At 40.1% G+C, this 25771-nt stretch overlaps 2 protein-coding genes across 4 annotated transcripts in view; both read right to left on the minus strand.

Moving 5' to 3' along the window:
- Positions 1 to 16259, minus strand: part of skila (SKI-like proto-oncogene a) — a 43942-nt gene extending 27683 nt beyond the window's left edge. The window contains exons 1-2 of one of the 3 annotated variants that reach the window (XM_077523078.1): positions 16033 to 16259; positions 11534 to 12810 (exon numbers count right to left, since the gene is read on the minus strand). In XM_077523078.1, the coding sequence (XP_077379204.1) occupies positions 11534 to 12655 (1122 nt within the window). In that variant the 5' untranslated portion in view covers positions 12656 to 12810; positions 16033 to 16259. Of the gene's footprint in view, positions 1 to 11533; positions 12811 to 16008 lie in introns of all 3 variants that reach the window. The other 2 variants (XM_077523076.1, XM_077523077.1) reach the window with 2 other exon arrangements.
- Positions 16260 to 20330: 4071 nt separating this feature from the next.
- The window catches only part of prkci (protein kinase C, iota), a 54725-nt gene continuing 49284 nt past the window's right edge, over positions 20331 to 25771 (minus strand). Inside the window, exons 17-18 of the mRNA XM_077523079.1 lie at positions 21963 to 22078; positions 20331 to 21873 (exon numbers count right to left, since the gene is read on the minus strand). Of these exons, the coding sequence (XP_077379205.1) occupies positions 21786 to 21873; positions 21963 to 22078 (204 nt within the window). The 3' untranslated portion in view covers positions 20331 to 21785. The remainder of the gene's footprint in view (positions 21874 to 21962; positions 22079 to 25771) is intronic.

Consider the following 25771-nt stretch of genomic DNA (forward strand, 5'->3'; position numbering starts at 1 on the left):
AATAGAAGTTAGCCTCACTAGATTTGCCTATTCCGATACTTCAGGACTGAAGGCGAGGGCGGCGGTGCAAAGTCAAGCTTCATCTTCATCATCATAATATTATGCCTACTAATGAACAGAAACCTGTGTGGTAAGAAAAACTTTATTCATCAAAAAAGCTATTTGATATGATACACAACAACGGCATGGTCTATGGGAAAAATGGTTGGGAGCTGCTGTACTCTGCTGAATAACATCAATGATGTTGTTGATTAATTGCATCACAAACAAAAATTGCCATCGTACAGGGATGATTGCAATGTAGTGTCTCATAACTTGATAATTTGTTGCATAAACATTTTTATGTTAATCTCATAAAAATCAGTCAAGTGTTTTTCTTGTAGTCGACAATGTTTTATTATTATAATAATAATAATAATTATTATTATTATTACAAAAATGTTTAATAATATTTTAAATTCTATTTTGCACAAAGTTTAAAAAAATAATATTGGGACAATTTTCTCAAAATCATGACTTTTTTTTCTTGTAATATTTATATATTGTCTGTTGGAATTAATTTCAAAAATGAAACTTTCACTGCTTTTTCTTGGAATTTATTTCTTGAAATATTTTGCCTTTTTGTCTTTTTTTTCAAACAATAATCTGGGTTCTTAAACTGAGTTTTTTGTGTGTATCGTAGTTTAAAAATTATCTTCTGAGTAGTTTCTCATAAAATTACGACTGTTTTTCTGTAAATATCTCTCTATCTGGACTCTTATCGTAATAAAATATGTTGTAAAAGTGCTACTTTTGAGGGTTTTGTCAAGTGAAATAGTGAATAATTTGGCTTCTAATGAAATTATGTGCCCTGCGATTGGCTGGCAACCAGTTCAGGGTGTACCCCGCCTGCTGCCCATAGCCAGCTGAGATAGGCTCCAGCACCCCCTGCGACCCTTGTGAGGAACAAGCGGTTCAGAAAATGGATGGATGGATGGATGGATGGATGGATGAAATTGTGACTTTTTGCGTAGTTGTAAAATTATATATTTTGACTCATTAAATTGAGATTTTATTCTAATAAAAACATGACTAATACAAAAGTGTAACATTTTTTTTTATGTCAAATTATGACTTTTTTTCCACAGAGTATGACATTTTTCTCATAAAAATAATCCTTCCTATAATTCGAGGCAGAAAATTGCCGGTTATAGAGAACAGCGGGAAAATGGGAAAAAAATTCGTAGAAAAACAATTCCATTTTACAGACAATTGTTTCACCTTCACATAAGTATGTGGTTTGCAGTCTTTGTAAGTAAGCAGTCATACCCTTGGTGAGATAAGGATTTACAGGCATCGTGAGTCGTGAGGGGAGTGCAGGGAGTGAGGGCAGTGAGTAAGATGCAAAGTCAAAGAAATCCAGAAAGAACGAAGACAACCAGTCCAACAAGAGAAAACAAACATCCTATTACGGAACATGCAAAATAAATTACAAGAATAAGTGGAGCGATGGGGATTCCCATAATAGGGGGCTGACTATTCTCCCTTGATTCTGGGTTGTTTGCAGTATGCATAATTTATGAGCATGGCGGCCGGGCTTAATGTCTTGGTGATGGCCCGACGGGACTCATGACACGCCTTTGATATCCGGCGCTCATCTTCCCCGTCTGCGGGGATAAAATATTAGAGAGGGACTCTTAAGCGCCTGCATCATGCATGTATATGCGTGTACGCCTACAGAAAAAGCGTCATCTCTGGCGTTTCCATCTTCATTAATCGGCGCTCCTGTTGGGGGGGGGGGGGGGGGGGGGGACTTTCAAATGCAAACTCCTCAGTTTCGATTAAACCTGCTCTTGCGACTCCCAGAGAGACCAGATAGACAAGGCTTCACTTCCTTGTCTCAAATAGATTCATTATTGCCTAAACATCTCATTATTCAGACTCTGAGCCAATACAAACCGGCTGAAACTTTAGATGTGCGCTGGCCTTTTTTTTTTTTTTTGGTCGCTTCCTAAGAGTCTTATTTGAATTCTTTTCCAATTAAATGCTTTCACTTAGGCCAAAATCACACCAACACTGTATTTTCCCATATAGGGGCAGTGACATGATCCAAACTTGTATGCAAATCAGAATGGCCTTATGCTAGGGCAGTACTAAAGTTAGAATTACTGTACGTACATATTTGTGTGAAATTGAAAACTGTTTCTCAGGACCGGCATAAATCGGAAGATTTCGGCCTCTGATTAGCCAAAATGTCGCCAAAAATCGCCATGTTGGTGCAATGACAGAAGTGAATGCAACTGAATAATGTATGTTTAGATTTTAAGTTTTTTTCATTATGTAAATCATCATTTTTAAGTGAGTGCAATTTCACCCAATATTCAGACTTGTGGCTCCTAAATTGACAACTTGGTTTAGTGAGATTACAACTTTTATTGTTCCTGGAAAAATGATGATATACCTGTTTTTTCTTGTGAAAGTTGCTTTTTCAAGCTTCTGATTAGCCAAAATGTGTAAGTTACCATTTTCATGCAATGACTGACAATATTGTGACTAATTCACATCTTTATTTTTGATGAGCACAATTTATTTTTAAGTCAAATTCACAAAAATAGACAACTGATAATATGGCACTTATTACGTTACTCTAAAAGTCTAACTATTTTTCTTGTATTTTTTTCTCCTAAAAAAAATGTGTTTTTTTTCCCATTTGAAAACTTTTCTCAAAAAATAAAACTATTACCCCCAAATTAAAACCCTAAACAGTTTTTCCGTTAAAGAAATATCAGCAAAATGTTTTGATTTCCCTAGTCCACGATGAATGAAGGCCGATTATCTATGTGTTGAATCACATTTAAAAACTGCAAACATCATTTACTTCAGAAAACAATGTTACTACCCATTTTTTTTTACATGTGACGAACCAAACCAGTAACTGAATCACAATCAATTCATGTTTGTGCATTTTTTGCAGTCAGTTACAATTAATGTCTTGTTTTAAAATAAATGTTTTTCAATAAAGGGATGGAAATTAATTTTTAAAAAAGTGTGACTTTTTTTGGGGTGTGCGCCATGTGGACATAGATACTGTATAATTTAAACTAGGATATTTTAAAGACGTTCAAGTGAACTTGACCGTGTGTAAAAGCTGCAAACCAGTCTGGATTTGTCACATAATTGTGAACATGCACATAGGCTGTGAGTGCAGTTATTTAAAAGTCTGGAACACATTTGGTTAGGTTTGTTTAGTCTGCGAGTCTGCGGCTGAGGCTCCGTTCTATCTGACTGACCTCACAGACGCTGCGGCCGAGCTCGCAGCAGAAGCCCTGACATTATAGTCTTCTTCTTTCGGCGAGCCCAGAGTCGGGAAAGACTCACTGAAGCCGGGAATGCTAACCACAGGCGCACTTTAAGTACGGCATGCCGACGGGTGAATAATAGGCTTTTGCTTCCTGGGCCGATTGTGAGCTGGTGCGGAACTAATCTGAGGGCAGCCAAAACTGAAGGCAAAGGTTCGTCAAGCGGCGAGTTTGGTGTTCCTCCACTGAGCGACGGAGACGTGACACTGCTGCCATGTTGGCTGCCTCTGACTTAATGGCGATATACCAGAGAAACCCCTTCCTACCTCGCAGTGGGCCCCTTTTCCAAAAACAACTATTCTCCTAAAAGTGTTATTTGTTCTTCTCATAAAAACAGGACATTTTTGCTAATATTTTTACTCGGTTCTTAACTAACATCATTTTTACGGATCAGGCTTTAGGTAAGGTCTTGCAAGAATGTCAGAGTCAAAGTTATGATTGAACATGTTTTCACCAAAAGTTGTTTTCCGTCATAAACAGGTAAGTTTTATCAAAATTCTTATATTCCAACGGCTGCCGCTGAAGCAGTTAGCTCCAATGAAAATGGCTGCCATTTAATAAATTAATAGTACCTGTAACGTTTATACTAATTAGTGATGTAAATATTAAAAATATAAATAAATAAAAATTGCACTTTTTATTGTAGCATTAAGTTTTGTTTCCTAGGGGGGGAAAAAAAACAGATATTGCAACTATTGGTTTGAAGTTAACTTTTTATTGTAAAAATACATTGACGTAACTACTACGGTAACTTTTTTCATAAATAAATAAATATGATTTTCTCTCATAATTGTCTTTTTTTTTCCTGGAAAAAAAAATCATGCAACAGTTTCAGAAAATGTTGACTTTTTGCGAACTGTTTAAATGTGCATTGCGGAGTTTGTTCTTTGGCCTCATCATTATATGAATTTGGCTTTCCTCCAGTGGGTGGGCATAGTGTTGCACCACTGCCATGCTGGTTGCCTTTGACCTGATGGTGACATACTAGAGACATACCCCCCTGGTTCAGACTCCCCATACCTCGGAGCGGCCCCCTTTTACAAAAGCAAGCAAACACAGGCCGGGCTTGTTGTGCCTGGCACTACATGCAGACTGGAGGTTCAAAGAAGCTGCTGTGTATTCAGCATAAATGGATAATTGTTCTTTGGAAACTGACATGAAATATTTACACGGCTATCCTGGGGATGGGATGGGTTGGCGCGGTTGGTGTGGAGGTCAGGACAGAGCAAACCAGCATGTGATTGGTTGGCTGAGGGGGCTGTTCCAGGCTGGGCAAGCAGTTCAGCGGGGGTCTCGGGGAGGTTAATTTTCAACCGAGGAAAGACGAGCTGAGGCTTGGCCTCCTTGGCTGTTTTGACCACAAGTACCAGCCGACGCTGCAGGCCGTCTGGGGACCGCAAGAAGGAGGTAGCGGTGAGGTTAACTCGATTGCAGAACAAGTCTCAACATGGAGCATTGACGCAATAGCGACTTGGTTTCACTCATCCATTTCCTCTTCTAGCAATGCACAGCATCCATCAAGGCTGATCAATAGCCACGGGCTTCTCCACACATAAATGCTCCATCTGCTTACGTAACAGTCGCCTTATCGGCTCCTTTTGATGCTTATTTTGTTACTGTCTGCTGATTGGGGCCTGGGGTGACTATAGTGGAAATGTGTCTGACACTATTGACTTGTTTGCGCATGTGAACATGGAACATTTTCTCGGTAAATTATGACGATCCCTGTAAAAAAAATATACATGACTTTTCCCCCACAATACTATAGGACTTCCCCCCCCTGCAAACTATTTTTTCAAATCTTGAAATGTTTTCATGAAATCTATTGCTGACTACTATTAATTTTTCACTTTTGCATAAAATTCTGACTTAATAACATTTCTGACAATGCTGACTGTTTCACCTTTTCTACATCCTTCTTGTAAATCTATTCATTTCTTCATAAAGAAAAAAATGCATAATTGTAAAACTTTTCAGAGGACATCCATCCATCCATTTTCTTGACCGCTTGTTCCTCACAAGGGTCGCGGGGGGGAGCTGGCGCCTATCTCAGCTGGCTCTGGGCAGTCGGCGGGGGACACCCTGGACTGGTTGCCAGCCAATCGCAGGGCCTTTTCAGAAGAAAGTGGGTCTGGAAAGGCTGCCGTTGACTGCTGTTCAGGCTCAATTCAAAATGAAATGTGCAATCAAATTCGTTCATTTGCTAATTGCTGCGATGCATTCTTTGTGCAATCGGCACGGCAGAGACAATTGTATGTTTCTTCCAGCATTAAACTCTGTTTAAAATGACCAGAAGCACATAGTCATTAAAACCCCAGGAGCTGACGGCACTGGAAGCATTTATTTAAAAAAAAAAAAAAAAAAACACATGACATGAGCCAGGATCACAGGCACATATATGAATGGACTCACAATGGCGCTTATTCGCTGTCACGAAAAGTGAAGCCACTGGCAGCCCTCACTCGCTGAGACCGCTTAACTTGAATACATTGATTCCTAGGTCTATCACAAACAAATCTTTTTGAAATTGATTATCCTATCGATTAGTCAATCAATTACTCGAGTAATCCGCAAGGTTATCAAGCATGATTTTGGTTTGTGAGGAAATCATAGCCTTGAAGGCAACGCAAGCGACAAGTGTTGGGGGGTTCTCAACAGAGAGTTTAATGACCTGTTCTGTGTGCAGACACAGACACACATGGCCAGCTGAAATGTCTGAGCGTGGAAGTCAAACTGCGTAAATAGAGCTGGACGTGAGCATGGAACAAGTGGTGGTGGAGGAAGAAGAAGAATGGTTAGCACGAGGGCTACAATCCATTTAGATGACGCCCGGGAGAGCGAGCTACCGACAGACAGACACAGACAGACATTGAGTGCAGCTACGTCAATGCAGTAATGAAGTCACTGCCCTACAAACAGCAGCTTGAGAGATGCAGCTGTCTGCCGTCTGTGCCACAGACACTCTGTTAGACTGGCCAGAGAGAAGGGGTAGGGGAAGGGGAGAGTGGCGGGTGTGGGGGAAGACAAGAGGGGGGCTGTTCTCTCTGTCTGACACTTGTGACTGAGTCAGTGCTACAAAACACGGCCCAACACACACAGACACACACACAGACACACACACATTTACATCGACACATACAGGCACGCGCACACACAAATACACAAAATTCCCTCGCCACAGTTATGTCGACAAGGTTGGCTGAAAATATCAGGTCACAGTGTCTGACTTCCAGTTCAACAAAAACAAAGCTTACGTGACAAAACGGTCAACAATATGCCACATGCGTGACAAAATTCAAGACGCAGGAGGTGTACTATTGGCCTTGGAAGAAGTTCACGCTAAACTGTGCCAATGTCACGCTACAAAGTGTTATGGCCACAATGAAAAGAGTGGGGGGAAAAGTGGTAAATCTATCAGGTGTAACATTAGGGGGGAAAATACTATATTTTTTATCCAGAAAAAAAAAAAAAACTTTTAAAATACTCATCTGTAAAATTCTGACTTTGTTCCTGTAAAATGAACAACTTCATTCTTATAAAATGACCTCTTAATTCTAGTAAAGATTCTTGTAAAATGACCTCCTCTAACGTGTTTAAACGTTCGTGTTTTGTTTGCTTGTGTGAAGCATATTGTGTTGCCTTGTATATGTAATGTGCTATATAAAGATGCCTTACATTGCCTCCTTATTCTTAGATTTTTCTGACTATTTCATCATTTTTTCTCCTTGAAAAATTACAATATTCTTGCAAAAATATTTTACTCTTGTAACTACAACTTCATCCTTTTTTAAAAATACCAACTTAATTCTCAAAATGTGTTCCTGTAAATATCTGACTATTTTCCCAAAGGTTTTTCCTGCAAAAGTACAACTTCATCTTGATGAATTTTTTTCCTTGCACAATTATGACTTCACTCTGGAACAATTTCTGCGGAAATTCCTGTAAGAATCAAATTTTATTCTCATACAATTTTGACTATTTCTGTAAAATTTAGACTTTTTTGTCAAGAAAATTTTGACTTTGCTATCAGAATATTTTCTTGTAAAAACATGCCCCAATTCCCTTAAAAATATCACTTCCTTACTGTAAGATTACGACTAACATTTGTTAAATGGACCTTCAAACGGGATTTTGTGTTGCTGTTGTGTGATTGACGAGCCGTCATTATGAGGACAACACAAGTGAGATAAGTGGTGCATGTGTGTGTGTTGCTTGAGTCTGTGTTTACACTAGCAGCGCTGCGGGGCACAGAGTGATGTTTGTAGAACATGGGGAGGGTGCAGGGTGGGGTGAACTCCTGTTTTTCAAACCAAACACTCTGAACAGGATACGGGATTGGTCGCTAGCGTAGAAAGTGACAAAGTTCCAGAATGCCCCCCCTTGTTCGAGTCTCCACTGCTTGTTAAAAGCCGCAGTGTGTAAATGCAGGCCAAAGGGAAAAGGGTTAGAGCAACACGCCAAAGCCCCAAAATAAGCCAGTGTGAAAACGTATGTGTTACTATAAGCTGCCTGGCTTCCACTAGCATCCACTGGGATGTGGAAACTATGAGTCACCGCCACGGAGGCGGCAGCAGCCGAGGCGGCGGCTGCGGGAGTCTGGAGGATGTTCTGGTTGATAGACACGTCCGTCTGCCTCACTTCCTGTTCAGACAAACATGCACTTTCATCACCACATGCACACGCGCAAATCAACAGCCAAGTGTCCTCGGCAAATACTTTCATACAAACGCTGCATCCGCTCTTTGAAAAACGACATCCTTTTTAAATTCCTATCCAGGAATCTGGTACTCATCAAGAGGTGCTCAATAGGGTGATTCCGGTACACATCTGGACACAAGCGGCTTACTTTACAGAGCTAGCCCAAACGCCCGACCTCATATTTTTACAGACCCACATGTGACCAACGCTCATGATTTAACCAGATACGAATAGAAGGAATTCTGAGAATACGCAATAGAGTGAGGGGGGGGGGGAATGTCATATTTTTCCCCTTAAAAAAATGCTAACTTTAACAATGATGAAGTTGTACTTCTGCCGCAATAAAGTCACATTTTTACAGGAAAATTAATGAAACTAAAGTTAGGTTGTTGGTGACAAATTTTCAGTCCCTTTTACTAGAAAACAAGACCTAATTTGATGAGAATGTCATATTTTATGACAATTTTAAACAACAATAATTAGATATTAGCGTAACATATTTACCAGACTAAAGAGTTGTATTTTTATGAGAACATTTTATGAGCAGTCTGATTTTTAACAGGAAGAAAGTAAGATTTTTACAACAAAAAGGTAGGAGAGTTACAACACATTTTATCTACATTTAAGATAACATTTTATCTTTGAAACAGTGGGTATACTCAGAAAATGACAACTTTCAACAACTTCAATGTTTCAACTCATAAAAACGATGTTTTAGAGTGTCCTTTATAATAACCATACCGCAACTTTTTCACATTTTAATCACGGTGTGCAGCCTTTCTGGTAAATTAAAAAGATAAAATAACAGTTACAACAATGAGAGAGCGAGAAGGAAAAGACATTCCGCAGAGAGAAGACAACACCTGACAACGTGGTGAGACAGCGGCTCCAGAGAGGCGGCTCAAAGTATGAGACGGTGAGCTGCGACAATGAGTCATGTAGCCTCCAGTTAACGGCACCATGGTGACGAGGTTAGCGACATTGTCTCACAAGCTCATCTAGAAGGACTGCGCTTTGTGCACTGACCTTTGTTCGTGCTTCTAGAATATCTACTCGGCCCAGTGGACGAAGACAAATGGGAAGGCAGGACAGGAGACGAGTGTACCATAAATCACTACTGAAGCAGACAAGGCGTTTTCTTGTCTCCGTGCAAAAAGTCTTACATCACCTCTCACATCAAATATGTACAGTAAATCTTATAACCTGTTATTTTCAAATACTGCATATGCTTTCATGGTTAATGATTTGTGTTATTGCATACAATAAAACGTTATGCTTCTTCTAAAATTTGGATTCAGAGAGGTGCTTCCATGTCAATTTAATTTCTTGATGTGTGATGAATAAACAGGAGTATTAGGCAGTGACATTTTTTCACTATTTGAAACACACCAAAGGGAGGTCCTCAATTTACCATAGAGTAGTACCACTACCAACATGACATTTCTAGGCTACAAACACAATGAACTATATTGGTCAGCAGCAAAAGAATATATATAATTGTATATATATATGTGTCACGCAGCAAAATAAAACAAAACAAAACAAAGCACACTCAGGTATCACCGCACTTACAGTCTTTCAAACCAATATTTACTGTAATTATGACTTTTCTATATTGTGTTAGCGTAGGGTAAGCATGGACCGGTACTAAATACTGTGGTTTCAAGGTATCATGGTATTACAAATACAGCTCTATATTTTGAAACGTTTGAGTACATAAAAATTGTAAATTAACATTTTTTCCCCATTGAATGCACAATATAAGTACATTAGTTATAAGCGCGCACACACACACACACACAAAAAATCTAAATAAAACAAAAATGTAGTCTCAGAAAATGAGTAGCTACGTCTCTGCTCGTCTCCACATTAAAAACTAACGTCAGAGCAGTAACAAATGGAAACTGTTATTAGCCATACCAGTTAGCTAGTTATCTGCCCCGTTAGCAATTCTATAGTATTTATTTAATCAAGACAGTTGTACTGTATTTATTAACCTTTATATTGAATTTGTCAGAGAGATTGATGGTGTTCTCATAAATGTGACATCCTATTGTAAGTATTGCCTCCAATGCAGTACTTGCAGTTACTCGATAGGCACTTCTTTCCTATTCTTCCTCGACCAAGCTGTAGTACCTAATCTTTAATTCCAAAGCAACTGAAGCATAAAAGCAGTGAAGTCCTCCATCATTTTGAAACGCATATGCATCTAATTTGAGAGCACAGAGCCTACAGTCTATTCAGTGGTGGTCTTTGGTTATGGCCTTGCAGTTTATGAGGTTCATGTATTGCCCTTTTGTTCAATGACATTCCCAGCGACCTCTAAGTGACCTGTGGGGGGACAAATGATGCACTTCCCCTTCAGCTGTGGCCAGCTGGCCCAACCTCGTCTGTCTGATGAGGCCACCTGTCCCAGACCTCTCTCATCAACACACACACACAAACATGCAAACAGTAGGTCAACAGTGGTTTAAGAAAACACACTAGGCGTGAAGTACTCTAGTACACCTGATCTTTCAATGAGAAAGAGACTGTTCTTTTAACCATTTAAAAAAAAAAAAAAAAAAAAAAAAAACTCAGGATATTGCAGCTTCCTAGAAAATGACGGCTCACCACTTTTTTTTTTAATCAAATATGTATGAAAGGGAAATATGTCTGTTTCTAGGAAACTGCGGCAATCCTTGCTAGATTATGAAAAACAAGACTTTTGTTCTTGAAAATACAACTTTTTTCCTCAAATGACTAACCTCAGTCAATTAAATTTAAAAAAATATCAGCATCCTGTTGAGATTACAAAACATCACTTTTTTCAATAAAAAAAAAAGTGACTTTAAACTTACTGGTACCTTATTTTTCTTTACTCTTAAACTATAAAAATATTATTTTTTCAAATATCAACTCCTTTCAGTAGTGGGCTTAAATTTTTCATGAAAAAAAATAGAGATTTTCTCAGGTAAAAATATTTTTTAAAAAGGGTATTTATGTTCATAAATTACAACCTTTTTATATTTAAAAAATGTGACTTCATTGTTAAGACTACTTATTTCGTTAACTCTAAAAGAGCATCTCGTTTTCAGACTGACCTTTGTTCTACAAAAACATGTGAAATTACGTTTCGTTTTGCCTAAAAAAAAATCTAATGTTCCCTCAAAGAATTTTGTTCTTAAAAAATATAACTATCCTTGTAAAATCACAACTTTTTTTCATTGAAAAAAATCATACTATATCTTTGTGAGATTATTACATGTTTTTCCTATGAAAGTAGGACTTCATGCAAAATGTGACCTTTCCCCAAAAATCTCCAGGCTTCTCCCAACAAATTCGTACTATTTTGCTTTTAGTAATCCAATGACCACACAACATTGAAGGCCCCCGTGTCATCCAGGAAGCACAAGTGACTACAATCGCATCAAGTCAAACACGGCCAGTTTTAAATCTTCTTGCAGAGCAGAACAATGGCAAGTCACACTTGACGACACGAGCGAGGGAGGACTCACCTTGTCGAGCGTCCTCTTGAGTTGGTAGTGGAACTTGCCCTTGACCTCGTCCAGCAGCTGCTTGAGTTTGGCCTCCTCGGGTGAGCCCTGGTACTTCCTGGCCAGCTGCAGGTAGCAGGGCCACTTGGCCGAGTCGAAGCCCCAGTGGCAGGTCCTCTTGTCGGGCGACTTGTGCGAGTGCATGACAAACTTCTGCGGCGAGAAGAGCAGGTGGCACTCCACGCACTGAACGCAGGGCGCCTCGGGCTGCGCGTAGAACTGCGGCAGGAACAGGCCCTGGCACTTGCCCAGGCATTGGTGCTCCACCTGGAAGCCGGCCTCACTCTCCTTCAGCGGGCCCTGGACCGACAGCTTGGCACCCAGCTCGGCGGGCAGCGCGGCACCGGGGCGCAGCAGTGCGTTGCACAGCCGCTGCGCGTCCGTCAGCGTGATGAGGCCGCAGGACGGCGCGTTGAAGGGCAGGATGCCCAGCACCTTGAGGATGTGCAGCTGCTCGGCATCGCAGCGCGAGCAGTACACGTAGAGCTCGTCGCACACCGTGTTGATCTGCTGCAGCGAGAAGTCCCGCAGCACCGAGTTGAGAACCTGCGGCAGGCACAGCCGCTTCTCGCCGCCCACCATGAAGCAGGAGATGGACTCGCCCTCGAGCAGCGAATGGGTGAGCTCCGTGGAGCTGTCACAGGGGACCAGCAGGGGGCCGCCTCCCAAGACTGGAGGAGAGGGCAGCGGGGGCATGCCGGTGTGGGAAGGCTCGAGACCGGTACGCGCCGAGAAGGCGGCCGGACCCCCGAGGGAGCTCTGGCTGCTCAGTGTGAACTGGGCCAGCGTGTGTTTGAGCCCCGGGCTAAGGTCCAGCGCTTTGGCCGAGGCGGCCGCGTGGAGCTCGGCGTCCGCGTCACGGTGGGGAAGCTGCTGGTGGTGCGCCTCGTCCACCTGCTCCCGCTTCACCTTTGCCGCCTTATGGAAGGAATCCAAGCCGCGGCGCTTCAGGTTGATCTCGGCCATGACTCGCTTCTTGATGGGCGCATCCTCCAGATGCTCGCGGTATAGGCGCTTCAAGCTGCCCTTGAATGAGCTCAGGCCTTTCAAGGGGCTCTTCAAGCTGGTTTGGGTGCTGGCCATGTCTGAGCGTTCTCTTATTGTCCCTTTCTCTTCCTGTCTGGCTATTTGGAACGACTCCTTTTGTTTAATCCGTAGGCTTTTTCCCCTTTTTTTAAACAATGTTGATTCTCCGGTTGATGGACACACACATGATGGAGAATTTTCTGATACGCTTCCTAGGGATTGAAAAACAGTACATAAAAAAAAAAAGAAAAAGTCAATAGAGGGAAAAAAAACTACCTGAAAAGTCAAACAAGAAACCTTACACCAAAATGACAACCTTTGGAGGACCACAATGTCATTGGACCACAGTAACTATTGTCAAAAATATGCTACTTATGGCTATCTGGAGAGGACTCAACGAAGTTATCAAAAAGCATGAAATATCCTGCGAAGCCTTTAAATGATTTACGGCTATCATTGCGCTAGTGTGGATTGACCAGGTCAATAGCTGTTTGCGTTCACCACTGAGCCAAATGGCCATTAACATATTTTCCACAACACGTGGAAGCCCCTTGCAGCACTTGTAATTGAACCCGGGGCGAGATGTGTGTTTGTGTGTTAGGAAATGGACTGGGGGTTTGAAATTTGCATGGGATATTTCACTTCTCTAGCGACTCTAACAAGTGAGCAAGTGAGAATCCCAACAAGCAAATCCAGTGGACCAGACACAACCGCCACAACTCTTATTACTACACAAGTTAATACCGGCCCGCCAGCCACAATGCTCCCAAACAATTTGCACTTTGCAAGTGAAAGTGCTTCTGCATTTACCCATATGTGCCTTTTCACCCCACGCGGGCAGCATCAAGCGCATGAAAAACACTCCATGAAAGTCTTAACAAAACCACCCAGCCCCACGCCACCCCACCCACACCCCTCCCTCACAGCTTGACATTCAACAGCAGGATTTGCCATGTGGAACAAGGTAAACATCGCATAACGAAGCGTGTCATAGCTTCATCAACGCAATACAACGCCAATAAGAATGTTATTATTATAATAGATATATCTTTCTGGAAAAAAAATAGAAATAAAACTGTATTATTTGCTTTTTCCCCCAAGACAAAAAGAAGTCATATTTCGTGAGTAAGGAGTTTTACTTTTTGAGAAAAGAGTTGCATTTTTTTTTTCAATAAAAACACTGTGTCTTTAATGACATTAACGGTGGCCCGATGCCCCTGAGCCAGTACAGCACTGTCAGAACACCATGTACCTTACAGAAACTGGGCTGGCCGGGCCAGTACAAATTTAATAAATACCATGAAATCAACACATTGTTGCTTTTTTACATGCAAAAAAAAAAGAAAAGAAAAAGAAAAAGAACTACAAAAGTAAGTAGTAGTTTAAAGGGCTTAATTAATACAATATTGTATAATGATGCTAAATATTAAATAATCATAGCCATTCATCGATCGGGAGTTATATGTCATACTTCAGGAGATTAAAGCTGATTTTTTTTTTAAGGAATAAAATTGCACTGCATTGTTTGTGGAAAATAAAGTTGTAATCTTCAGAGAAACAGATTCTAATTGCAGTAGCGTTTGCTTGGTAAAATTATTTTCCCACTGACTGAACCATTTGTTCGGGACAAACAAAACACAAGTACCGGTATATAGCTTTTCCCAGCGCTGGTGAGGGTCAGTGAATGCAACATGGACCAGGGCCAAAACGAGATGTATCACGCAGCAAAATAAAATAAAAAAGCACACTGTCTGAAAATTGTTTGTACTAACCAACAAATACATATAAAACATATATCTTATTTCCTCAAATAGACGAATAAAGGCCTCTCTTAAATATAAGCCCCCACCCCCCCATCAACAACAAGAAGGGAATTATTTCTACACGCTCGGATTTTAAAAACGAAAGTGGTGTGTTCAAACTTGTTTATGTTCCAAAGCTAGACCACTTACGTTTCATCCAGTATTCTTCATAGCTGATGTTTTTTTTTGTTTTGTTTTTTGTTTTTGTTTAAAAAAAGACAATTAACATTTAAGTGACTCTGACCGTGCAACCACATTAATGTTCAGGCGACTTATTATTTCCGTCCAATTGTGTTGTGTCTCTAATGATGCTGATCCTGACACAAGGTCACTCCACAATATTGTGTGGGTTCATACTATTTCAATGCATTTCTTTCTACAAGTCATTTTTTATGTGACATATATTGCAAAACAACGCTCGTATTTGAACATATTAGTCTAGAAAAGTATTTGCATGCCGTAGATCAATAACAGTTATTTAAACCCATATTAACTGTGTATTTTTGGCTTGTTGTTGATACATGTAGTATGAAATTGAAAGGGAAGAGGGCTTCTCCTTGCCAGTGCTGGCAAATGAATTGCTATGTGCATGCCTTAGCACATTTTTCACGGAGCTTTTCCCGAGAGTAGCGCACTGCTTCTGCGCAAAAGCCCGACCTTGATTCCGCAGCCTGGTTGATGTTTGCGGGCGTTTAAATGTCATAAAGCTCCCGCGAACACATGTCAACATGAGCTTCGCGGCAGGATAATGAGTCTTGCTCCAAGGTGTTGAGAGGCGAATTTCCCGCAAACAGCTGCGTGCTGGGGGGGGGGATCATCCGATAGCGACCAATCCAAGTCCGAGGAACCGCTTCACTGCTGCAAGGACGCCGCATAGAAAACGCTCCATCTCCAGCCTTCATCCCCTCCCTCCTCCCGCCTCGACTGCGCTGGTATGCAGACAGCGCCGATAATGACATTCACTGTCTGCACTCCCCAGTCTCGATCCGGGGAGCCACCACCGTCCGGTCCGGTCGTCACTCTGACCGGGGTGCCCCCAACCGTATGTCTACGCGAGAGCAGACACATTCAACGACCAAAAATAATTTTAAAAAATCGTGAAAATACAGGTCAGGCTTAAATTAAACACGCGAGGGACGACAGATAAAACTATTCTTTATTTAGAGAGAGAAAGAAAAAGGAAAACCCGGGGCTAATTTATGCGGTGAAAATGCTAGTTAGCTAGCTTCCCCCCCGAGTACAACACTCGAATGAGCCTTTTTTTTAAAAACAAAAAAAAACACCAAAAGTGGGTTATAACAAGCCAGCTACGCCGTATTTATGGCAACTCTAGAAGCCGAGCTTTGTCTCGACAATTCGGCCGACTATAGGAATAAGATAAACACTGTACTGTAATGCGTTGTCCGGAGGTCGCGAGGAGAACGACCGACGTGCTAACCTCCCCCAGACGGAGAGTGACACGGCGGGCTACGCAGAGTTAGCTTCATCCCCTTCGATCCCACCGACTCTCGCCCGTTTTCACAGTCAAACAAATCACTGCGACACTCACTCACAGAAACGGAAGTCTCTTATTTGACACAGACAAAGGTAAAAACATCAAATACATACATAAACGATGGTTGTAGCACTTGCCTTCGTGCGCTTGGTCCTCACTCGCCGGGGGTCTTCTCCGTACTGGAAAAGCCTGGCGGCGGCGGCGGCGGTGAGTCAACAAGATGAGGAGGCTACACTACTGCTACAGCCCTGTGACGTCACGCCGCAACGAGGACTAGAGGCGGAGACGTCATCACGACTACAGGAAACGCGGGGGTGTCTCGCTCGCTGTCTGTCTGTCTGTCTGTCTGACATTTCCTCTTGACTGCATTAAGAGACACGTTTGACAGCGGCGAGACTATTTAAAGGGGCCATGTTGCTAGCGACTCTGTTTACGACGGACTGTCACTGCCGTACACATTCGGCTTCCGTCTAAAACGAAGACGCTAGACTGCTGTCTTTTTATCTAGGGCAGTGGTTGGTGTCCAAACTATGGCCCCGGGGCCTTTTGTGGCCTGCCCTACATTTTTAAGCGGCCCACGGCAAATACTAGAAATGACATTTGCCTCTCAATTCATTTTATATACTGTGGCGTAGAGCCGTTCTAAATATGCAAAGATGCAAATTAAATCTTTACAAATAAACGTAATGATGGGCCTTTATGACATGATGGTGAATAGATAATTTTTATATGAAAAATGGGTTCTATCATTTTCTGCTCTGAGAAAAAAAATGCTCTAATTTGTTTGTTAGCTGGTTAGTCAGTCAGTTAGGTAGTTAACTTGTAGATAGTTAGCAGAGTATGAATTATGCTAGAGGAGCAATTGTTGATGTTTTTAGCTAGGTAGTTAGTTATCTATTTAATAATTTGCCAAACATGACTAATGTCATAAGATAGCTTGTTTCGATTCCTGAGTAGTTTGATGTTTTATCAGCTAGTTAGGAATTATTATACAAGCATGAAATGCACAGGAAAGCAAATAATGTTTCAATGTTTAATTAGTTACAGTGCTAGTTCATAGAAACTTAAGTAGATGAGCATGAATTACGCTAGAAGAAAAAAAATGGTTTTGATTTGTTAAGTAGATAGTAGTTTACTAGTTAGCCAAGCATGAACGATGGCTGAAGAGAAAATGTTTTTGTAAACTGTTAGTTTGCTCGCCATTAAGTTAGCTAGTTGATTAACTATTTGGAAATTAGCTCACAAATGGATTGCATTAATAGATAAATTGTTTTAATTTGTTTGTGACTGACTTCTTAGCCTAAAAGCTAAATTGTTTTGATTTGTTTGATTAGCTAATTAGTTAGCTGTTTAATTCATCAGTTGGAACAATGACAAAACACACACTTTGGGGGGGCTCCTGATTTTATGAAGGCCATTTGGCATATCGGTTTAGAGTAGCTGTCTTAGCCATCATTTTGGTTGCAAATTGAATTTGGTAGCAGCCCCTGGAATATTTTGATAATTCCTCTGTAGCAAGTTTCATTTAGCAACATGAAATTTGGTCAGCTGGTCATTCATGCGTAGACCAACCAAACGTGTCTGAAGCAATCATTCCTGAAATGACACATGAAGTCTACCATTTTGGTTAGAAGAAGACATTTTTCAGGTATTTTGGTGAATCTTTGGGTACGTCTAATCAAGTTTATTTCACCTATAGAAAGATAAGATTAAATTGTATTGTCATGTCTGAAAAGACATGGATAGATAGACTGCCATTTTGGTTTGAAGTGGCCATTTTAAGTATCAGTTTGGTCACAATTTGCATTTGGGAACTGGAATACTTGAAAAATTCACCTGGGAAAGTCAGTAACATGAAATTTGATAGCAATCATGAGCAGACCCACAAAAAAAAATCTCAAATGACTATGTACAATCATTTTAGATACATTGAGTAGGGACACTGGGACTGATGCAACATATAGAGAACGCACCTTTCTCAAACAACATTGTGGGTTGTTTTGCAGCAGCTGCTGTGATGTGACAGCAAGGTCAGCAGTTGTATTATGAGCGCAGATGTGAGTACGAGCCAACAAGCGGTGAAGTGAGTGTGTGTGTCATTGATTTTGTTGTAATAACATAGCTACAAGTGCTGCGGGGGGACTCCATTCATCTGGTATGTGTACTAATGTGACGGTTCATTAGAAAACAAAATGAGTGAATGATGAACCAGGACGCAGAGAAGCCCCTCCTCTAGTTGCTTCTGTCTTAAACGTTATCCGACTGGGGGCGATAAGTGAACCCTCAGGAGGCAGACAACGGCGGCGTCTTCATACGTCGCAATCGATTTGGCATATTGAAATGTGTTAGGGCCCGTTCGGGGCATGTAAATGTCGTTTGCAGTAATGATGCTTGATGACCACATGGCAGAAGTGTACTCATCAAGGAAGGTCAGAGGGTGTATTGTTTTCTTTGTGAGGGTCCCAGTGATGGCTAAGACGTGTGCTCAATACTACTAGAGGAATGCAATTCATTAAATAGGGTTAGCCACAGATATTGATTTTACGAAGGAGATGATGCAATAAATGTAGCCTAATGGAAAATGACAAGCACTAAAACAATAACCATTGTGACATAGGTATGGATATTTTAAAAATTCACTCCACTGAATGAAACTGTTTGAAGCAGCCATTTTAACGTCATTTTGGTGAAATTTTACATTTTGTGGCTTTATTATTTATTTTCAATTCAGCTAACCAAGCCAGTTTAACACAATTTTTCTCAGCATGTCTGTGTGTTGAGTACACACTACACACACACAAAGTCTATAGAACCTATGCCCAAAAGACACATTTTTATTCTACCAAATTTGAACCACATATACGAGACAGATGGACGACACTAAATGGCGAGGCTTGTGAGGTTTCATCATTTCGTGTGGGCTGAGCATGGTGGCAAAGTTTGATAACTTGCCAAAGAGAAAACTCTCATAAGTCAGCTCGACAAGATCACACAGTAAGCCCCTGCCAAGCAAAACACCTTCAAATTGTAGTCTGTGTGTGTGTTTTACAAAAGGGACGGTTTAGCGCCCGTCTTCCGCTGCCTAATTAGTCCCTCCGGGGTTGGGTTGAAGGGATAAAACATCCGACAAGATAAAAGCAATTAAAAGAGGCTGTGTTTTTATCTGTTATTAATGATACAAGGTATGAGCTATGTGTCTTCCGTGGAGTGAGCAGTCACATGGCCTTGGGGGGAATGTAGCTTGTGGAAAAGAGGTCACAGGAACAATGTCAAACAATCCATTATGGGGGATTAGCAATTATGCAAAGACATTTGTTCTAGATGGAGTCTTTTTTTTTTTTTCACCCACCAATGCAATTCACCTGGGACTGCGTGTGAAATAAACTCCTTCCCCCACCATTGTTCCGACTTACTGCGGCCCACAAATCAATCAGCTTCATTATTTGCAGCACATCATCATTTCCATGACCCTTATGGTTCTTAGGTCAGAAAAAGAATGGGGTGAGGGGTGGTCTGGTGTTACTCTTGAGGGATGTCAAGGGATGCTGTAGAAGGCGGGGTCATATGGGCATGTGAGCAGTGGAGGGAAGAAAAGCTCAAGCTTGACAATTTTCGTGTTCCCTTATTTTGCTTTGGATGCAAGCCCACCCCAACTAACTAGAACGCGTTTTATCTGAGAGGGGACTGAGGGAAGTGAGAAAATGTGAGCATTGCAGCAGAGTAAGGACTGTGGAGTAATGTTAGCAGTTAGCTCCCGAAGAAAACATTTTATCCAAGTGAAGACTAAGGGCAGTGAAAAGGCTGCAATGTCGCGCGTGTTCATCAGTCTGAACAAGACAATAGGGGTCTCCTGGTTTAACTCCAACATTGACACTTATTTTACCCAAAATGAGACTAAGGGCAACAAGGAAACGGAGCCCTGCAGCAAAGCGGAGATTGTGGCGCATAGTGTGGCATGAACAGGGTTGGCTAGCATGTGAGTACAAGCCACTTTTCCACTGTACTGAATTGGTTAAGGGTAGCCAGTTACCTAGGGGGAATAAGAAAACGGCAATGAGTGAGACAACAGGATTTCTGCATTAAAGTGGACACTGTGGCATATACGACATGTACTAACAGGTTAAGCTACTGATGGAATGTGCATCTAGTGGAACCAAACGATGGTCGCGTCTACATTTCTTGATGTGGGGCTCGCGACTCATTATCACAGAGGAGACAGACTGTGGTGTATAAAAATGCAGCTTTCTGGGTAAGCCAAATACAAACAGGACATTTGTTTTTTTTTTGTCACTGGGCCATTGGAGAATATAGGGAGGTTGTTTAAAAAAAACAACAAAAAAATGCTTCAGTAGCAAACCTAGGAATTTCTAGAAAATTTAGCTCCCAAATAAAGTTTCACTAGGCGACGTGAAATTTGAAAGGCCATACCAACAAGGAGAAATAAAATGTTTATTTGACTGTTTTGTTTTCCTTTTGCACACTAATAATAAAATGTCAGCAGAATCCTGCGGGTGGCTTCCAAAACATACCCAGTAACATTTCGTACTCGATCAGGTGATTACAAATAATACAAAGTAATAACAATACAAATAAAAAAAAATAAAAGTAACAGACAATGTGTTTTGCAGAGGATCGCACTCTGTCGCTTAGTGTTTTAAGTTAGTGGAATCATTCAGAAAATATTATACAGATAATGTGTTTTCAAGAAAATAGAACAGTTCTAAAGCCATAATCAACTGTGCTTCAACCTGTTGATTTTTACCTGGTATGGAGAAATAAGAGGGAGAAAAGGCATCAACGGACAAAAACATGATGGGATATTTGCGTATATTCAAAAAATAGTGGCCTGACTTATCAAATTTAGGTAGAAATTATATCAGGTGAAAGCAGTTTATATAAAAAAAAAAAAAAAAAAAAAAAAAAAAAAAAAAAACACCAGAAAATCCAGAGAACCGAGGCAATGTAAACATTGACACACATAATACTTTCATTCATAAGAGTCTGTTTACGTGCCCCGGTCAATGCTACTGTTTTGGTTAGCAACAGCGTTATAGCCAATGGGCTCAGAGGTTAACCATTTTAGAATGACTACCTATTTTTTTCTTATTTGACAGATTATTTTGAATAATACTGGGGTAAGATTCCACACTCGTCTGAGACACTGTTCTTGGTGGTAGGTGCGACTATTTTGCTTGGCAAAATTTACCGCCAGCGTCTATTTTTGAGGGAGGTATTTATTTTCCAAGTGGCAGATGCATCCAGATGGCCACTATTTGAGAAGATTTTTAGGCAGATAAGTACCAGAAATGTTTTTTTGTTGTTGTTTATTTTGGTCCTGTGTGAATAATTAAGTCTGGCTAACACGCGCTACGTTTGTTCACAGTATTTTAGCCGACTCAACACCAGTTCTGATCCTCAAGCTGAACATGGACAACACACATAACGGCTGTAATTAAATTAAAAAAAATATATATAGATTTTCTTATTTAATGTTTTGAGAAAGAGATTGTGATTTCAATGAATGAACTATAAAAAAAAAAAACGGGTTAACATTAATCAACAGCAGTTTCATATATACAAATAAAATGAGTCTGTGTACAGTAACCTTGGAAGAACTTGGTAGAGGCCCCCGATGACAAAGATATCAGTGCAGGTTTATATTTATACATTTGTATATTTATATAGAGAGCATATAAAAATAATTCATAAAGAGAAGACTTAAGGACGAGTGGTTAGAACTGGCAGAGTGTGAAACTACTTTTGGCAACAACAAAAACTATGAATGATGATGTCGCCGGGTCGCCTCGTAACCACGCAGCGTGTGAAGACACTGAGATGGCACGTGTGTATGTAAGTGTGTGTGTGTGTGTGTGTATGTGTGTGTCTCTCTTCACACACACTCCTCAGCAGACATCAGCAGTGGGTTGATGTACTCGAAGCCCTCAAACTCGGACTGATCGATTTTCTTCACCACGTCGCTGCACACAAGAACAAAGGACAATCCATGTCATGGATGAATTGATGAATTCACAGAGGCGTTTCATTTTTAGCGTGCAGTGAATCGTACTCGTCGTCGGGGGTCAGCTGGATGGGCTCGTTGGTGAACTGGGCGTCAAAGTTGTCCAGGCCAAATTCGCCTGAGATGTTGGGCTTGAAAGGAGGGACCACCTGCTTTTGCTCCAGCTGTAATCACAATCACATACACATACGCTTTTAATTTGCTTCCTGACCATATTTGTAACTCCCCCTACAGGCCAAGGGGCACATTGTAAGGCAAGCATTGAGGTTAGCTTTGTTTGGAGGAGGTGAAAAGTCTATTTGGGGGGTTGGGCGCTGTAACCTGAATCCCTCAGACATGTAAGTTGATCAGCCGGTTAGCCCCGTGCTTCCCAGACTAAACAGGGCTAGTAGACAGGAAGGTCATATGATTGGTTGACGGCTCGCTCGGGTCACATGTCCGTCTGCCAGCTGCCGGCAAACATCCCACCTATCCCTTATGAGGGTCATTACAATTAGTTCATACATTACTTTAAAAGTACGTATAACACAACACACTATCGTTAATTATGTCAATATGCAGCTGTTCAATCTTTACTTTGATGTTATGTTAGTTAAATACAAATAGGCAGACATTAATTTATAATTTAATTAATGTAAATGATAAAATATACTAAATAGGGTCAGCTCGTTATTGCTGATGTCAGACAGCTGTTTGCAAAATATAAGGGTAGTTGAGCATTGATTAGATGTTATTAATCTTCAAATAAACAATTATGGAGCAAATTAAAATATGATTAAAAAATAGACAAAAATAGTCTTGACAGTAAGTTAGATGGTTCATGATTGTATTTGTAATAAAAAAAAAATTGATGCATGTGCAACACTGCTCTGATTTTATTACACAAATTAAAAAAAAGGAAATAAAATGTAATAAAAATGTAAATGTTATATCAAATAAAATATGGAGCTGGTTCAGCATTTCACTGATTTTTTATTAAACAAAATGTTCATTTTTCTTATGATACATTAACTCATTAATAAATTGCTAAAAAAATGTGAATGTTGACAATATATTAAAATTTAATTTGTTAAAATAAGTAAAAATTTGTAACTGGTCCAAGCCTACCTTGATGTTATTGTTCTTAAAATAAAAATGGGGTACTCTTTTTATTTTTTTTTCTTAATGGAAGAATTAAGTAAATATAAACATTTTAAATATTTCTAAACTTTCTATTATTAAAAACACTTTTTATATTTAAAATGTATACTATGTCCAGTATGTATACTAGTATATGAATGTATACTAGTATGTCTCCTATACTAATGTATACTTTAAGTTTACAAACTATTTTTTCAAGCTAATTTAGTTTTCAAACTAAATTAATGAAAAACACGTGTGTGTGTGTGTGTGTGTGTGTGTGTGTGTGTGTGTGTGTGGGTGTGTGTGTGTGTGCGCGCGTGCGCCTTTGTCTTTGCAACTTTGTGGGGAACATACACGCGTGTTTTTCCAGGTTTAACGGCCATTGTGGGGATAGACTTGAAATTGTGAGGAATGTCGGTTCCGAAAATGGATGGAAGGAAATTACATGTTGTGAATTTAAAACAACCTCATAACTTTTCTTTAGACAAGTCTGTTCATCTTAGTGATGACAATGTAAAACATACAGTAACGAATAGTACCCGTGTTGCAGTATTAATCCTGAAGCAACGGATATTTGTACAAAAATGCTGGAACAGCGTAGAAAGTTATACCTACACACATACATTTGTTATCTCTGAAGAATGATGGCTTTCTGAGGAGTTTTGACTGGGTTTAAGTATGTCTATACTGCCCCCAGGTGGCCAAGGTACGTACACCAGAAGGTACAGCACAATGGCCATTGAAAAGAAGCAAAAAAAAAAAAAATAATAAAAAATTTTTTTTTCCTATTCTATTTAATGATGTCATTGTTTTTTATAAAGCATAATGTTACAGGTTTTGTTTTAATTAAAAACAATGTGTTTTTTTTGGAGGGGAGGCTGGAGCGGATTCTTGGCATTCCAATTTATTTTACTGGGCAAACAATTTAAGACAAGTTTTGAATAACTGGACAAGCTTGGTCAAGTAAACTTGAATCTCAAGGCACCACTGTACTTAGTAAATCAATAAAATAAAATAATTTCATAAATAATAGAATTGATGTAAAAGTAATATAAATCGAAGAGTTCTGTTATTGTTACCTTTGCTGCTGTTGATTTACTTTGTGCATGTTATAAATGACTTGAAAGAAGACATGAACATAAGTTTCGTTTCCCTACTGTGCTGCCACAACACAGGAATTTGTGAGCCTATGAAATATGAGACTTTACGTTATCAATATGACTCGGCAACAGGAAGCTCGGTAAAACAACACTGAACTATTTTTAGTCTGCGTCAGACTCGTGCTGAGATTCCTGTCATTTGTTTCATGGAACCTAAAAAAGTCCATGTGACTCTTAAACATACAGATAACGAGGGAGTGGCTCAGATTAGCTTAGCAGAGGTAAGCATGCTTTCCTGACTTTTGTGGCTGAGACTATTTTCTCTCACTTCCTTTTACATGTCAGCTTTCCCGCCTTGTGCCAGCTTCTCTTGTCACTCTATATTAAGTCTTCCTGCCACAGTACTTCTTCTACACGGGTTGGTCCAAGTCTCCACTCTTCGACAGCGAGATTGCTGATTGTTTTGGAACTGTTTGTCAGCCGCCACGCATTACTTTCTTTCATGATCATCAGGGTGATGAATTACATAGTTGTCATTGATACATGTGGAAAAAGATGTATTTTTAATAATGGACTCAGCGTATGTTGGCGTCATGGGAGTGACTAATTTTTAACTAGTCACAGTTAAATGCACACACGACAGCCAGGCATCATCAAGCTCATTATCTTGAAATCAACAGTCAAGCCCTGTGTTCCGCTACTGTTATTTTGAGTTTGAGTTTGAGTTTGGTTTATTAAAAGGACAGTGTACAGTAACATTAAAAAGATGGCTGCACCAGATTTAGCAATATGCTAATTTCCATCTGTAGTCCTCATAAAATAAAATTACATAACAGTTAAAAACTACATACATACAACATACGGAGCACCAAAATTACATTCAACTAACATATGAAGTGTCAGATACACAATACAGCATTGTTAAATTACATATCCTATAAGATAAAAGAGGCAGAATTATACACAACATCAATTTACAAATCTATAACACGCGTAAAATACATAAATCGGAGAGGTAGTAGTTATGTTTGCTATTGAAGCAGCAACAGTTATAGTTGTGGCTGTGTCCATCAGACGGTACCCACTAGGGTATCGTCTGATGGACATGTACCCAAGTACTAAAAATGTGGACAGGACTGATATTCAAGGAGCCAGCCTTTGACTGCGCGTGAAAAGTTATTAAAATTGATGTTATTTTTCATGTGGTCGGGGAGCCCGTTCCACTCTTTAATAGCTTTATAAGAAAAGACTGATTGAGAAAAAACAGACTTTCAATATGACAGCCTCCATTTTCTGAAAATGATCATTTGAAAAAGTGTTTACTTGGGAGGAAAATCTCCATTTGGCATTCATTTTCCATAAAAGTGTATGTTTTCAGTCTCTAGCAATGCACTGGCTGTTGTAGAAAAGAACAGTCATAACGGGAAATATTTACATTTTTCGGTAATGTTTACGCAACAGTGGCCTTGACAAAATACAAAATGTGCATATGAAAATGTACTTGTTCTTCTCATATTGCGGGGGACGCATTTTTCAAAACATTGAATAAATGCGATTTTTTTTTTTGCACTTAAGGAGAATAAAAGAAAAGAAAAACAAACATAATGTGAATGCCAGGCCAGTAGTTGGCAATAC

Source organism: Festucalex cinctus, chromosome 1, assembly GCF_051991245.1.
Source record: "Festucalex cinctus isolate MCC-2025b chromosome 1, RoL_Fcin_1.0, whole genome shotgun sequence".
In the NCBI taxonomy this organism is placed as follows: domain Eukaryota; kingdom Metazoa; phylum Chordata; class Actinopteri; order Syngnathiformes; family Syngnathidae; genus Festucalex; species Festucalex cinctus.